Source organism: Periplaneta americana, chromosome 15, assembly GCF_040183065.1.
Source record: "Periplaneta americana isolate PAMFEO1 chromosome 15, P.americana_PAMFEO1_priV1, whole genome shotgun sequence".
NCBI lineage: Eukaryota > Metazoa > Arthropoda > Insecta > Blattodea > Blattidae > Periplaneta > Periplaneta americana.
In genome coordinates, this window is record NC_091131.1 from 87,625,461 (window position 1) to 87,642,268 (window position 16,808).

At 35.4% G+C, this 16,808-nt stretch overlaps 1 protein-coding gene across 7 annotated transcripts in view; it reads right to left on the bottom strand.

Moving 5' to 3' along the window:
* The window catches only part of l(3)mbt (lethal (3) malignant brain tumor), a 59,131-nt gene that overhangs the window by 25,488 nt on the left and 16,835 nt on the right, over nucleotides 1-16,808 (bottom strand). For all 7 annotated transcript variants that reach the window (XM_069847828.1, XM_069847830.1, XM_069847829.1 and 4 more), the window contains 4 exons: nucleotides 14,754-15,399; nucleotides 12,510-13,105; nucleotides 10,641-10,836; nucleotides 9,169-9,461 (listed from right to left, as the gene is read on the bottom strand). In XM_069847828.1, the coding sequence (XP_069703929.1) occupies nucleotides 9,169-9,461; nucleotides 10,641-10,836; nucleotides 12,510-13,105; nucleotides 14,754-15,399 (1,731 nt within the window). The remainder of the gene's footprint in view (nucleotides 1-9,168; nucleotides 9,462-10,640; nucleotides 10,837-12,509; nucleotides 13,106-14,753; nucleotides 15,400-16,808) is intronic.

Genomic DNA, 16,808 nt, shown 5'->3' on the forward strand with positions numbered 1-16,808 from the left:
CCCTTATAGACGAAGTCATTTGTTCTTAATTCATTGAACCGTCTTAGATGGCGTTATTTTAATTTTAAAACTCATTTATCTCATTAAATATCAGTCCTATCAAAATTTTGTAAAGAATAAAACTTATCGGAAATCATTTTTAAAGAAACTTTTGTTATATAACATTTTTCACAAAAATCAATAATAAGCGAGATATTTCGATTTATTTAATTCAGGCCCCCTTATAACCTCCCTTTTAAATAAAGTATTTTGAATGCCATATAGCCTAAAATCTAAGTTACAACGAACTTAATTTATATTCCAATTTTCATATAAATCGGTTCAGCCATTATCGCGTGAAAAGGTAATAAACATACAGACAGACATACAAACAAAAATTTCAAAAATGCGATTTTCGGTTTCAGGGTGGTTAATTATATATGTTAGGACCAATTATTTTTGGAAAATCGAAAATTACCAGAAAAATTTCGGCTACAGATTTATTATTAGTATAGATAATATTTCTTCATTGTTGATCAAATGTACGCGTGGAGCAGGAGGAACGAAAATACGAGTTCCAAGAAAGACGATCGAGTGAGAAGATAGGAACGAATGAATGCATTGTTGATTGCACTTTGAAAGCTAGACTCTGATGTCAATTATTATTATATTCCATTAAGGATGACAATATAAATAAGAATGTGGAAACGGAAGAAGAAATAACACGTAAATAAAAGGAAACATAGATATCTGACTGGAAAATCAAATTTTAAATACTCGTAGTCGCGAGACCTTTTCAGGCAAGAGACCCTAGGCAGCAGCCTGTTTCGCCTTTATGCAGAGCCACCTCTGCTTTTAGTACCTTACATGCAGATAACAAATGGAATTATTAAGGGGGATGTGTGTTAAATATTCTGTTTAATTTCCACATCTTTTAAATTTTTTAACAGACCTCACGCATTTTGCTTAACTGATTTCTGTAGCTCAAATTGGGTGGATGTTGTAGTTACGTGTCACTGAAATACTTGCGGCCTTTGGTATGCCTTGCATATACGAATCTGTGACAGGTTATATTAGGTTAGTTTAGGCTTTTGGTAAGTGAAGTGAAATGTGCACTTCGCGTTCATTTTGAAGTGTTCTATCTCTTCATTTCACGTGCTCATGGGTTTTCAGTTTATCTGCATCACCAGGTTTCATGCAATATTTCAACATTTTCCGGTAAGTTCATCAAAATAATTTCATTATTTTTACAATCCTCGTTCTTCAAACTTCTCTTCACGAAAAAAAAAAAAAAAAAAAAAAAAAAAAAACAGCACTTTTTGGCAATTTTTTCTGTCTCAAAATCGCGAGTTACACGTCCTTCACAATCCACAAATATTTTGAGTAGGCTCATTTCAAACTTAAAATGGATGTTCACCTTTAACTACCTTATTATAAAAATAGGTAGTCTCTCAATATTATTGTAATGAAATCAACACACATGGAAAATACTACTCAATCGTGAACACAATCTTTTAATAGGTAGGCCTATATTAAAAAGTAAGAAAGTCTGATTTCACAGTAGGGGCTATTACCCTTAGTTCGCTGTTGTGGAGTAATGGTCAGTATGTCTGGCTATGAAATGAGTGGAGGTTCAAATTCTGGTTGGGGTTTTCCCTCAACCAAATGAAGTAGAAATGCTGGGTAATTTTCGGCATTGAACCTCAATGGACTCATTTCGCCATCATTAATTATTCACATATCATTATCATCCATACAATAGCCTGTGTTCATGGTGTGTTTGTACAAGAGTGCGGCTATTTGGCTACCCAATCATTCACAAGAATAGGCATGGTAAGCACAATAAGCCTCAGGCTGCAGTGTAAGCCTTCAGGTCTCTCCTCCGTACAAGAGAGAGAGAAAAAAAACTCTTAGTGCCCTCTCCTTGCCTCCTCTTCCATAATTTCAAGCAGGGTTTTGTGACTGTACGAGTTTTATTTCAACATGCATAGTTCTATTTCTTATTATCATTTCGCATTTCATATGCTTTTTTTTTAATTTATAATTTATTGCATTTACAAGAAGTTGTTAGGGCATTCACATGTGTCATTATTAGACCACGGAACTTTATGCACTAAAAAACCCTAAAAATATGCATGTAACTATGCAGTCTGTTGAAATATGCGCTAAAAATTGAATTATATGCAGTAAAAATACGCTTTAGAGATTTATTTGGTTTAATAATATGTCAATGAAAATAATTTAAAGTAACTATCATTTTTATTAAATTTTTTCATTATTCATTTTACACACACAATTTAATTGGTACATCTTTAACTTCCTAACTTTGAAACTTTTTTTTAAAACTTCCTTTGTATTTCACGTAATTATTATGGCAGTAAACAACAAACGATTTCTCCAGGCTCTCTACTATCTGTCAGAATTAGTTTAAATGCCGAGAACGATCTCTCAACATCACATGTTGTGACAAGTGACTTCATTGTAGCAGATGTTTAAATACATTGAGTTTTCTTTGTATGAAATCAAAGCAGCACTGTCGTCGCAACAGTTTCATGACCTCAACAATACGTGACTTTATTGTTGCATGTGTCTAAATACGAAATCAGGAGTAAAAGTCTGAATGACATCTAGGCAACATATTTTCGCCTGACGCCTAAAACATTAGTCCTATGTATACAGCTTGCTTATGTTAAAGTGGCAAACGATTCAACTTAAACATAGGGAAACGTATGCATTGTTGTTGCAGAAATTTCATGTCATTTGTAAACATCCTGTACGTAAGACTGATGCTGCCTGACCAACAAATAAGCACGTGGAAGAGAAAGTTGGATCTTACTGCACCAAGTAACATTAAAATTAATTGAATAGCTCTGACCTAAGCATCTAAGTAAACTTAGATTACATTATGATTAACTTTTATGTACATTTTGTGCAATGTATTCGGAATTTAAATATTACAAAAGAGTCAATTGGAAATTACGTGAAAAGACAAGAGCATAGTACGATATACGTATTTTCAGACAGAAAAGTGTACAGAGTATTTGGACCTCTAAAAGAGTATGTCTGATCCAGTGGCGGCTCGTGAACTTGTGGATTGGGAGAGCTGCAGTAGATTTCGGTACATACAAATTTTACTTCTTGATACCATTACAGATAAGCAGGGAACGGATTTATATGGACTAAAAATATATGAAATATGTAAATATATATGTAGTTATTTTTACCAAAATATGGAATTAAATATGGATTTTTACCAAAATATGGAATTAAATATGGACTTAAAATTATAAAAAAATGACTATGTACGTTAAATATTGGTACATTTTAATCAAACTAAACAAAAAATATAATGGACGTACCTTATCTTCCAATGTAGTTTCAACAAAACACAATTTTTATTGTCTGTTACCATAACAATAGGTTACAAACATTTCTTTCAAGTGCTGAAAAGTGAATCTTCTTCTATTGTCTCTGAGGATAGATTTATACTGACTAAAAGAGCGTTCGACGTCACAAGAAGTAACTGGTACATAATTCAATTTCACAATGTCTGCTGGGGATAAGTCCAAGTTAATCTTCACTGTTGATTCACCACTCATCACAGCAACAACCTTTTGTAGTTCTTCATATCCAGGGTTTTTTGAAAGTACAGTGTCCACCTTAGCTCTTACTGCATCTGCAACTTTACCTCTACCACGATTCAGTTGTTCCACAGTACTATTTATAATTTCAAAACTTTCAGATAGTGAAAGGTGCCTATTTTGGAGACTTTTGAGCGTTTTTATGATGCATGAAAATGTATGCTGAATGTGAGCTAAGTCATTCTTCACACTTATGTCACAGGTAACTGTTTTCGCAGTATCAATTGAGACTGCATCTTCAGAGTCCAATGCAAGGAGAACATTGTTAATAGAGTCTATATGTTCGGCATAATATTCAACTGCTTCTAGCCATGTACCCCATCTAGTTAAAATTGGCTTTGGTGGCAATGGAATTTCAGGGTACATTTCTTTCAACACGTTAACTCTACTGGGAGCTTTCAGAAATACTTTTTTCACTGATGAAATCAACAAATCTACTTTAGGGAAATTGTCTCTGACCACTTCTGCCACACGATGAAATGCATGCGCCACACAAGTAAAATGAGTCAATTTAGGATATACAACAGATAATGCTTGTCCAGCTTTGACCATATAAGGGGCAGCATCGCTAATAAAGAATAACACATTATCGTACATAATACCCTTTGGCCACAGGATACCCATAGCTTCGTTGAACAGTTTAACTATAGTTTTGTTATTGCACTTTTCTAGAACATCACAATGTAAAAGAATTCGTTCAGAATATTGTTCACTTAACAAACCGATAACTACATTACCAACAAGTCTACCTTCTTTGTCGGGAGTCTCATCAATGGAAACCCAAATTGAACTATCTTTAATTTCATCTCTTATCTTCTGTATTGTCTCATCGTAGATGGATGGAGCATACGTCTTCCTAAGTGTTGACTCATCCGGGATTGTATGTTGAGTATATTTTTCAAGGAATTCCCTGAAGACCTTATTCTTTAGTTTGTAGAGAGGAATATCAGCAGAGATGAGAGAACGGCACAGGTCGATGTTAAACTCAGATCTTACATTCGATGTTGTTGGTTGTGTTAAAAACAATTGTCTCTGCTTGGAATTTAGTTGTTTGTTGGCCTGATGTTTACTAGTTGTAATGTGTTGTTGCACCAGGAACTTTTGTGTAGATGATACTGCACACTGACACAAATTACAAAATAATATTTTATTGTCAGTTGATAAACCATCTTCTTTAAATTCTGAAATGTAACTTGTTAGTTTTGATTTTAAATTGACTGAATGACGTACTTTTGGCATATTTACCGTCTTTATAGTATGATTTACAAAACTGAACCTATGTGTACTCTGACTGGCATTTAACTGTTGAGCTGCACAACTGAAGTCTGTTAAAAATTTTAAATTAAATTAATACAGTTTTGTAACTTACTTTCCCATTGTTGATAGGACTGCTAATTTTCAAATAACTCTGATGTTAAAGGGATTACTGAACATGTGTTTAAATCTCTATTGTTGAAATGTATTTTTAAAAGTTAATGGAATTTTGTTTTGTTTTATTGTTAAACCTAATATAATATGGACTGTTTTATATGAAATATGGAAAATATATGGAAATTAACGAAAATATGTACTAAACTCTAAAATATGGAAAAATATGGAAAATAAAAGTAGGATTTTTCAACCCTACACATTGTGAAACATAAAGATAATGCAAAATATAAATTATATTAGCTTTATAAGTAAATATGTATTTACATATAAATCCTTTCCCTGCAGATAAGTATAGGACAAAAATAAATGCACTACATATCGACTTAGTTGGGAGATGTCTGTGGGACCATTTGCTAATCCCTAAGAAAAACTAATACCATCGATTTCAATCTGAATTTCAGATCGGCAGACACTCAACTTACAATCTACCACTTCATTCTGAATTGTCTTAGAATATTGGAGTGTAGGCTTTCACGGCCGGCGTCAATAGTAGAAAAGTTTTCCGGGCTATGAGGCTGTGGTCTGTTGGTTGTGAGACCAAACGTTTCGTTCACTGCTGCTGTGAACATCTTCAGTGGTGTCTATTGCTGGTGCGGCTGGTTCTACTGCATGTGCCGATTGCCGTCTGCGCTGGCTGCATCGTTGTATATATAGTGCGGGAGGGGGGGGGGCTTGCTGTTGTCGCCTCGGTCCGCGCTCGAATGTGCTTCGCGGGCGGGTTTGCTGTTTTCCACGCGCTCCGCGTCCGGGGTTGTGTTGTTTAATTGTGCTACGCGGGCGGGTTTGATGTTGGTTTTTCTTAATGCCGGATACCAGGCCTTGTTAACCTTGAGGCCTGGTATCCGGCATTAAGAAAAACCAACATCAAACCCGCCCGCGTAGCACAATTAAACAACACAACCCCGGACGCGGAGCGCGTGGAAAACAGCAAACCCGCCCGCGAAGCACATTCGAGCGCGGACCGAGGCGACAACAGCAAGCCCCCCCCTCCCGCACTATATATACAACGATGCAGCCAGCGCAGACGGCAATCGGCACACGCAGTAGAACCAGCCGCACCAGCAATAGACACCACTGAAGATGTTCACCGCAGCAGTGAACGAAACGTTTGGTCTCACAACCAACAGACCACGGCCTCATAGCCCGGAAAACTTTTCTACTGTCTTAGAATAACCTTAAACAGTGGCATGTTCCAAATTATTATTGAGGCTCGTTTAGATTACTCACGAACTGTAGCAAACCACGAAACACATCAGGGTTCTTTGAATGGTTTTTTCATCATGTCCCCTAAGGGGAAGTTCATATTGGCCACAAAATTTGATACAATCAATATTTCTTTAAAAATACGAGGGGGATCCAGGAAATAACGACCGTTCGTGCATACCCGCCGTGCAGCTGACTCCCCTTCCTTGTTTGAAGGTCAACTGGCTTCCTTAACATGTGTTCTCATAATGTTCTGAGTACTGGTTGCAACAAGTCGCCATTGTGCATTTTGTGTTACTTCAAAATGAACGACGTGCTTGATAATCCCGCCGACTGTGGGGTGAGGAGTGTGATTCGATTTTTGAATGCCCGACATTTGAAACCTGCAGAAATTTACCGGCAATTGAAAGAAGTGTATGGTGATACTGTAATGAATGAAAGAAATATGAGAAAATGGTGCGAAATGTTCAACAATGGGCGAACAAATGTCGACGATGAAACTAGACCCGGACGCCCATCACTCATCACAGAAGACCTGAAGACTAAAGTGAACGACAGAATCTTGCAAGACAGGCGCACATCACTCGACAAATTGCTGAAAGACATTCTGGGTGGTACGCGTTTTGGAAGTGATGAAGAGTTGAAGAAGACAGTGAACACCTGGCTTAATGAACTGGCGGCAGAGGAGTATAACACGGGAATTCTAAAGCTAGTGAACAGATACGACAAATGTTTAAATGTAGGTGGTGATTATGTAGAGAAGTAAAGGAAGCTTCAGTTATGTAACAGACTTTGTTTTTTCAAATAATTTTTTTTTTTTTAATTATTACAACAAAACGGTCGTTATTTCCTGGATCCCCCTCGTAATTTCACGATTTTTTCTCACTTCTTGATTATGTTTGAGAATGTTTGTTCTGTTCGTTTCACTTAATTGCACAGCAGTATGAGTTGCATAACATAGCCAATGAAACAACTTTTTCAGGTGAGACTGCGAAGATTCGTGCATTTTGCTTTTTAGGGGCAAATGTCCTAAATCTGTCACACCACTCGTAGTCCATGTAGCATCACCACCGAAGAGGAGGCAAGGAAAATAAAATACAGATTTTTTTTGTTCACATCCACGTAACCACAAATGCTAGCGTAAATTTCATTGTTATACTTCCTTACATATATGCACTATTTCGGCTGGATGAAGCGTAAGTAAGATTTAAGTCGGGTAACGGACGACCCTTTAATTTCACTTCATTACATCAATATTCTCCGCAAGGGAAAGTTGAGAAAAATAAAAATTAATATTCTGTAATTCACAAACACTCATGCTTGCAAATTTGCACTGGTTAAGTTACGGTATTAAGATGTCACACCAAAGCAACACTCAGATATACTGATGGTCAACAATTTTCTAAAACTGGAAAAGAAGTCTCTTATTTTACGTGCTATATCAAGGATTCTACTCGTGCAATCATTTTGAGTTAAGGCAAATATTAGGTTCTGCTGGAGGCTGGATATATACGTAATAATAAGGCAAAAGAGAATATCAATTTCGTTATATTAACTCCATAAGATTCTACAAGAATACGTATGTGAAAAGAAAATAAAAATTTTGTCATTAAGTTTGAAGGGAACAGAGAATCCATTTGACGCAGCATTACAATAGCGGTGTGGGAGGAGAGGAAAGATCCCTTGTGGCCTGGCTCTGCAAGCCACTGCAGCGAGATATGGGTTTTAAACAGCGTCAGTTTCCCTCTGCTTCCCTTCACCTCTCTACCCCCTGACCATGCAAGACACACTCTCTATGAGCTGACCACCCTGCAGATCCCAGGACAACTTTGAATGCAGAGTCAATTCCAATACAGTCGACGCGCAAAAAGATTATGCATAAGATAATAGTACATATTCCCGGCCAGATGAAATATAAAGCAATTTACCAATAAAAGTTATAACAATTCTTCTAAAAATTAAAATAAATATTATTTTTATTTTTCTGTCAAAGCAGGGAGTGCTCTTATGGATGAGCCGCCCCTGGTCTGATCACCCTACTACTGAGTGAGCAACAAGGGTGATTGGAATGTCTATGCTAACTATGGTCAATATAAGGCCAGAAGGTGCAATAGCTCAATCAAATGGTGGAAAGCTAAAGACAGGAAATTAAAAAAAAAAACTTCTGCGAAGAAAATTTTGCTCAATAATTTTGAAAGATATAGGCCTAAGTTGTGGAACATAATTACTTCCATGTACAGCTCATGCATTTTGTCAAGACATTCCCCCACACTTCCTATAGAGCTGCGCATGAGATCGGATGAGTCTACTTACGAATTATAGGGGAATGGGTTAGCCTTTGCCTTGAACTCAATAGAAACATGCTCGACCTTCCCTTCTACTCCTACCCCCTTCACAGAAACGTTGTTACCCTACTGCACATCGCGAGTGTCTTGACAAAATGCATGAGCTGTATGTCGTTAATAAAGAAGTTCCAACTATAAAAAAGATTCTTACTGCAGCGAAGTAACACCTTGACTTCCAAGGAGAAGGGAAATTCTGTGGATAATTGGATGATGTTATGCATCAATTGACCAAGTGCCAAAATCGATTTTTTTAGATTATTGCTCCATCTATTAGCTAAAGGATTAAATTCTTTATAAAAAATTGTTCCTACTTTCTATGCCAACATAATTCGAAGGAAAATTAAATTTTGAACAAATGCCAATTCACTAATCATAAAGATTAAGATTTGCATAAGTGACTAACGACCTTTTCTGACGTTTGAATTTCGAATCAAATGACCATGCTCGCCATCATTTATCTTTATATAAATTTCAATTTTTGAGGCGCTTAGCTATTTGGCTAACTATGCATCAACATATTCTCCTCTCCCCCCTTGTAAAATGTCTACTTTCTGTATTTCAAGACTTACTTGCTGTTGCTGTAAATTATGCTGCTGCTGTTGTTGATTCTGCAGCTGCTGTTGCATAAGATGGAGAAGTCGTTTTTTACGCCGTCGGAGCCTTAGCTGCAATAGATCTCTCTCTTTCTTAGTCTGGGCAGCCTTTTTGCTTGCAAATGATGTAGCACAAGTATGGCTACAAAACCTGGAGCTTACAAATTCTGACGCCAAGCCGTAACAGCCACAACCTTCACAGCAGTAAATGTCATCTGCTGTTCCTGATGACTTCACTGGGACCTCACTCTTAGTCTCCACCATGGAGTCTGCAAATAGGATAAGTAAAGAAGCCCTTATTGTCCGTAACTATTTCAAGCAGCCAAGGTCCATTGTTAGCTGAATAACTAGAGCATCAGCTTTTGATATTAGAGACCCAGGTTCAAATTCTAGCAAGTCCACATGAAATGGAGAATTGCAACAGCCTTTGGTGAACAGGTCCAACAGACATGGCCATGAGGATTATTTATAACCAGAGTCGGGATTTTTATGACCTACAAATGTTTAAAATGACAGGAAAACTTAAAATAATGACCCAAAAATCTGAAATATGTTTACTCATTTAAATAGTCCACATAATTTCTAATATACAATAACGTGAAAACAATTTACATTTGCAATTCATATAAACAAAATAAATGAATATCTGCATGCCATCATTATTAGAAGATTATGTATTTATTTATGTAATAGATTTATTTCCACTGGCAGAGTTAAGGTCATAAGGCCTTCTCTTCCAATCAACCAGTACAAGAACTGTAAGAATAGCAAATATAAAAATGACAGCAATACAGGAATACTACACAATTAATAATAATAATAATAATAATAATAATAATAATAATAATAATAATAATAATAATAATAATAATAATAATAATAGCAAAATGAAGACAAGTTTAGTTCCATATAATACTAAGAATCAAGCAATTACAGCAATGTGAATCGAAGTAATACAATATTAAAATAATTAGAAAAGTTATATTCTCGGAAAGCTCACAGTCTAAGCAGTTTCTTTAACAACCGGGTTTTGAAAGTAGTCAATGTCCGTAAGGTATGAGGTAGGGAGTTCCAGTGATGAGAAATTGAAGCAGTGAATGATGAAGAGTATCAGGAAGTGTTATGATGAGGTATACTCAATGTGCCAGTGAACTTAGATTGAGTATTTAAGTTATGATTGGAGCATAAGACGAGACGACAGATAACTTGGGGTTGAGGTGCGCAGAATTTGAAGATGATTTTGAGAATTAGATAGCAGTGGCCATATTCTGGATATCGCTAATGCTTGCTTTACTACATATATTAGAAAGACAACATTTGAAATATTATAAACATCAGTTTCTCCTTCAAAAATTTAAATTCTAAATCCTATTTTGTGCTCTTAACCAATATAAACTTGGCTCTGACCACAACTTCTACATATAATCTATTTACATTTTAAACCTTACCTGTCTGATTATCAATTATTTCTTCCTCATCTTCCTCCTCTTCCTTTTTCCCACCTCCATCATCATCTAATTCTGTGATGTTCACTGGTACATTTGATTCATCTTTAACATCTCCTTCACTTTTCTTGGAAGACAGAAGGTTTTCATAATCTTCGTCATCTACCACCTCCATCATTCCAAACTCATTAAGACGAAACTGTAAAAATATAAATATATATATATATATATATATATATATATATATATATATATATATATACACACACACAGTGCATATTTTTAACTTATTATGTTACAGCATAAATATATAGTAACAATTCCTGTCTAAAAACTTCAGTACTTATATGAATTTCAGAATTTGTAACTATTTTAATGCATTAGAAAGACATAGACCTATTATAATTCTACAGTGAAAACTGTTCAAATCGGAACCTGAATAATCCGGAATCCTGTCTATTTCGGAACAATTTATTGGTCCCGGCAAAATTCATATGTATTATGTGTAATTTTTCCTGAATAAAACTGAAACTGTCTGCTACTGTTCAAAACGGAAATAATATTTTGGACACACTACTTTAATGTAAACTATATTTTGAAACAGTATGTGCTTTCAAGGAATATACGAAATACGTAGGTCACTAAAATAAAAACAAGTTTTCTTTGTAAAATTTTTGAGGGTGCGAGGGTGTGTTGGCCTGGTGCTCATAAATTTTATTACCCTATTGACTAGGCAGACGAGTCCCTTCAGAGATGTTCAATGCTTCACTCTGTATACAGTCGTAGCTGGGTAGAACGCAAATGTATTAGTGATTTCGTGATAAAAAAAAAGTTGCGTAAAAATGTTGCACTATCATTAATTGATTAAGTAAAAGTTATCAAGGAAAATGAGAAACGAAGAGTATGGAAAACAGTGTTGAAATTTATGAATGGAAAACTCAGGTGTAATGTAACACTTTAAAAAATAAAGACCATATCATGAGTGAGTGGCTTGCGGACAATAATGGTGACATAAAAGGAAAGAGAAAATAACTGGTTACATAGAAATAAATGAACTGTTGTGGGAGTGGATTTTTCTTGCCCTTTCAAAGAGCATGCCAATTTCTAGACCTATTCTGCAAAGCAAACCTTGAACTGACAAAGAAATTAGATAATCCAGAATTCAAGACTTGCAGGCTCCTACCCCAATTAAATAATGTGCTGTGATACACAGTAAAGTATTATAGTATAGTGTTAGATATTAAATTTAGTGTAATTAATAAACTTTATAGTGTTTAATGAGTGAGTTACGATATAATTTATACAGGAAATGAGATTTTCATCAAGATTATTCACCAATTAAATAAGCGACATGAAGCTGATTTAATGTCAGTAGTGTTAAACAGAATATTTTGTAATTCCTACAATTTGCGGCATGCCATTTTGTTTTTCATTTATACAAATGATAAAATATTTCATTTTAACGTCACATCTGAATAACATGGAAACCTGTCCACAACGGAAAAAAAATTAGGACCATGTCTTAAAACAGCTTTCACTATATAAGGTTCATTTTCAATTAAGAGATTAATTAAGAAGGCATTATGTAATTACAAGGTACCTAAAAGTATGGAAGATAAACAGATGTATCAATAACATATGAATAATGTAACATATGACAGAATACATTTGATATGATCTAGAATAGGTAAATAAAAAAATTCATATCAAAAATTTAAATTAATGATTTATATCTATTTTTCTGTCAGTTTAACTTGACTAAAATTACTTTAATTTAAGGTACAAGTCAAGCATTCTTATTTTATTACACTCAGAAAAAAAGTGATATACGTGATCAGTTAAATGATTTGTTAGTGGGTATAAAAGACAAACCTTCAGATTGCTTCCAGGTAATGTTCCGATACCATCTTTCCATTCAAGAACTTTCATTGGGTCAAAATCTTCAGCATTTCCTTCAGTTTGCTCTGTCTTCACCACATCTTGCTTTACTATTTCAATCTTGACATCATCTTCTGGAAGCTCTTTATTTTCTGCTTTTGTAGTGGACTCCTCCTTCAATGGATTCACTTTAATCAATGTCACTTCATCATCAGCAGAATTTATTTTATCTCGATCATTGTCCTTCATTAAAGGACTGTTTGGTGAAAATATTGCATCAACAGTTTCCTTAAGGCATCTGTTCAAATCCTGATTTAGCTTTTTCTTATCATCTGAATTATTGTTATTATTGTTATTGTTTATATTAATGGCAGAGTTTTTCTTCATGTTGCTCTCATCATCAATAGTCAGTTTCTTTATCACTGGTGGAGATGTTGCAGCATCTTTCAGTGGTGTCAGAGTGGTTGAATCTGGCAGTAATAATCCATTTGGTTTAATATTTGTTGTCTTTGTACTAGGATATTTGGCAATAGGTTGTAGTGGTGGCAGTTGACCAACACTGCCTGTCAATGATTTTGCTTCTCGTAGCACTAGAAAAAATAAGTACCACAATAAACAACCTAACAACCATTTCTGAATGTGTAGATAAAGATATTACTTACCAAGAGCATTATAACTATATTCCCTGCAACCTAGTATGCATTTCTAGAAATCTAAGTCACTATTTACCATTAGGAAGACACTGAGATCTCAGTTTTGCTGTTTCAAAAATATTATAAGGATAAAAAGCCGTATAAAAGTCTATCCTTATTTTATTACTGATTTGTTTAATGTAATGTAATTTGTGTTGTGTTTGTAGGAATCAGGAGATGTAATTTAAGCATAAGATATAATTCTATATAAAAGAGCAAACAGCTGAAATGTAAATTGAGTTGTTTAACAGTCAATTAATGAATTTATAGTATAACACATTACAAGCATGTTATGATAAAGAGAAACACAAATCCTAAATTTAACTCTTAGAGTGACTGACATTTCTTCTCAAATGCATAACGAATGGTGGTGACTGTGTGGAAAAGTACAGCTCGATTCAACGTTAATGGCCCCTGTCCTTGGTTGTTTAGCTAGTGAGCGAGCTGTGTGTTGCGTCATAAGAAAGAAATTTAACCACAAATGTGCATAGGAGGGGAAGAGGAAAGAGGAAGAATGAAAATAATATCTATGCTCGAAGCTGATGGACACTCATGTCAAGAATATATAAATCATCATGACATTGTTTAGTCAACAGACGTAGTGGTTAGTAACGAGACGTGTGGATGAATATTGTGTTTTAAGACGGAGTGTACCACGACATGATAAGAAGAAAATGTTAGGTGTTATGACTGCACCGCCTGACCTGTGTGACCCAGCAAGTAACTCACTCTTAGTCTATATACTTACTTTTTGTAGGGGCCAAAATCCCTGAATCAAGCTGTAACTGTATGTAACTGAAAACTTGCTCTATTCAACTGTATCACTATGTCCTCTGAATCTTTATTAATGTTAATTTTGTGGACACGTGCTACTAGGCAATCATGTTGTGGATTTAATATTAATATGGCTACTATATCTGTTCCTGGTTTTTCTAACCACTATATCCAAAAAACCTCTGTATTTTTCCAAGGTTTTCTTTTAGTACCCATTTAATCTTTTGTTTCGATCTCGTAGCTTTGGAGATCCTACTTGACCCCATCATTTCAAGATGGTGTCTCCAGTTTATTTTATATTGATAGATCTATTCCAGAAATTACTTCAGTTTTGAGTTCTTGCAAAATACCAGCATTCCTTTTTAGATCTCATTTAGCTAGGCTAAAAATGATCTAAATAAAAACACGTTTTAGTGTTTAAATGAAAACGCTATCTTTTCAGGACAAAGATGACAGTCCAAACAACTTTGCACGGAATATAGGCCTACATAAGTAATTCATTATTAATGTATTAATATGTATGTGAATTAAATTGTTGTAGCCTATATTACTTAGAGGCTTAGGGGATTTATAACAACACAGAGAAACACTGCAAGTGAAAACAATAAAACCTATCGTATTTTCTATTTCTAGATACCGGTATACAATAAATAATTCTAAATTGTAAACTATTTATGCAAAGAATAGGGAAAGAAATTAAGTAAGTCTCGAAACAGATGTTATAATGTGAAGAAACGGAATATAAATTCTGAGCATGTAATGACAAACTTACCAGTTACAGATCCCTTTCCTTCAGTGTGAATCTGACCGTTTGATATCTTGAGATTGATCATGCCACTCTTGCCTCCACCAACAGTGGCTGGAATTGTCATGGGCACAAGGAGACTAGCTACTTTTGGCTGCTGGGACGGTGTTGGGTTACTGGTATTGCCAATAGGAGGTGGAGCAGGTGCTAGCTGGGGTAGAACTGGGACAGGTGCCAATAAGAGTTTCTGATTGGTTGCTGGTACCAATCCTGCTGTAGGCAATACCAGTTGAGGACTTTCACCAGGTTTGCCAACTCCCATTCCAGGTTTGATGATAGTTCCGAGGTAAGCAAATGTATGTTTACCCATTCCAGCACCCCCTACTGAAACTGGAACAATTGTAGCAGTGGAACCTGCAGGTGTGCGTGGAGCCTGGATCACGAAGTGGGGTTGAGCTTGCTGCTGTTGCTGCTGCTGTTGTGACTGCTGTGGTTGCTGTTGATCCAAGGTAGTCGGAACTAGTTTTGAAGTGCACGTAGTTGTTGTAACTACAGATGCTGGCGTTATGTTTGATGGCGCAACAACTGGAGCCATGGCCAACTTTGGGGCCAGAGTAGGAATGAACTGTGTGTTTGTTGTCACAAACTGTGGTTTAATAGCACTCGACATAACCTGAAAATAAATCAAATAAATACAATGTGTCGTATATTTATGTATAAAGCTTGGAATGTTTCATGGTTTTAAGTTTTCAGTTATGTCAAGAACTATCCTCAACTGAGCATAATTCTGTCCATTTAACGACCTCTTTCTTGAAATTCACTCAACCTCAAATCACAAAGACAGATTAGGCATACATTGCCTTTCAACACATTTTTCTTGAATTAAAAATTAAAATTCCCAGGTCCAATGGAACAAATCCATGAGTATATTTCACTAATAAATAATTTGTTTCGGCTGTCATAGCTCATCAGATCCAAGGACATAACACAGTGCTAGTATTACTTTGTCTAACTGTTCCAATTTTTTGGGTGATGAGAACTAATTGGATGGCAGAAAAAATTTAAGTACTTCAAGGAAACTCCATTAACACTATCTTTGTGTACAACAAATTTCACTTGAACTTGAGGTCTCTGGCATGAAAAACTAATGCTCTAGTTCTAGCTGTTCAGATACCAATGCACCAGATTTCTGTAATTGATTTTTTATCCTTTAACATTTCTAATCATTTCTAACAGGGAAACAAAGATCACAATCTGTTTCAGCATTTTTCGAATTTTTTTCCTATTTAGTAATTCCTTGTTTGTTGATTTAAAATATTTGTAACTAACGAAAGTGTTATTAACAAACTGGAATGATTAACTATCTCCAATTTAATTGTGATAGATTATGAATCTATTTGTTGTAGGTAACCTACAGGCTTCTCACTGCAGTGGTACATCATTTGAAAACGAACAAATCAAACCTTTCATACAGGAGTGGCATGATTCGTCACATCTGCCACATGTTTCTTTGAAGCCACTCGCATATTGACCATATTGTTTTCTTTTGAGAGTGCAACTTGTCATCTGAGTTGTTCAAGCACAGTGAATGATCCAAGTTCCAACCAGAGTGAAGAAAGGATCTGACTAGTTCAGTTTCTGCTAGTGCGCGGTATTTTATCTTTGTTAACATATCTCAACATATGCCTCTTTCAGAAAGTGAAGCCTTCAGCATTAAGTTTGTTGAAGTTATTGAATCTTATGAATGTTTGTTTGATACTGTGTCACCAAATTACAGCATGAAGGATGAGCAGGACAGAGCATGGAACCATGTGGCTCACATCTTTCCTCCACAAATATCAAGAATAAAATAGGGCAAGGCAGTGTAATTTTGATACAAATTGAAGCAGTGACATCAAACACCAAAGTCCACTGTAAAATTCCAGAAATTTCTCTGAATGCATCTCGAGTTGCCTTGAGACTATGTAAGTGCGGTGCATATCTACATTGTTTCTCAGATGTGGATGTACCCAATACTTATATCTTCTTCTGGTGATAACAATAGCGGTCAAAGCAATAATTATATAAACATCGTCAGAAGAC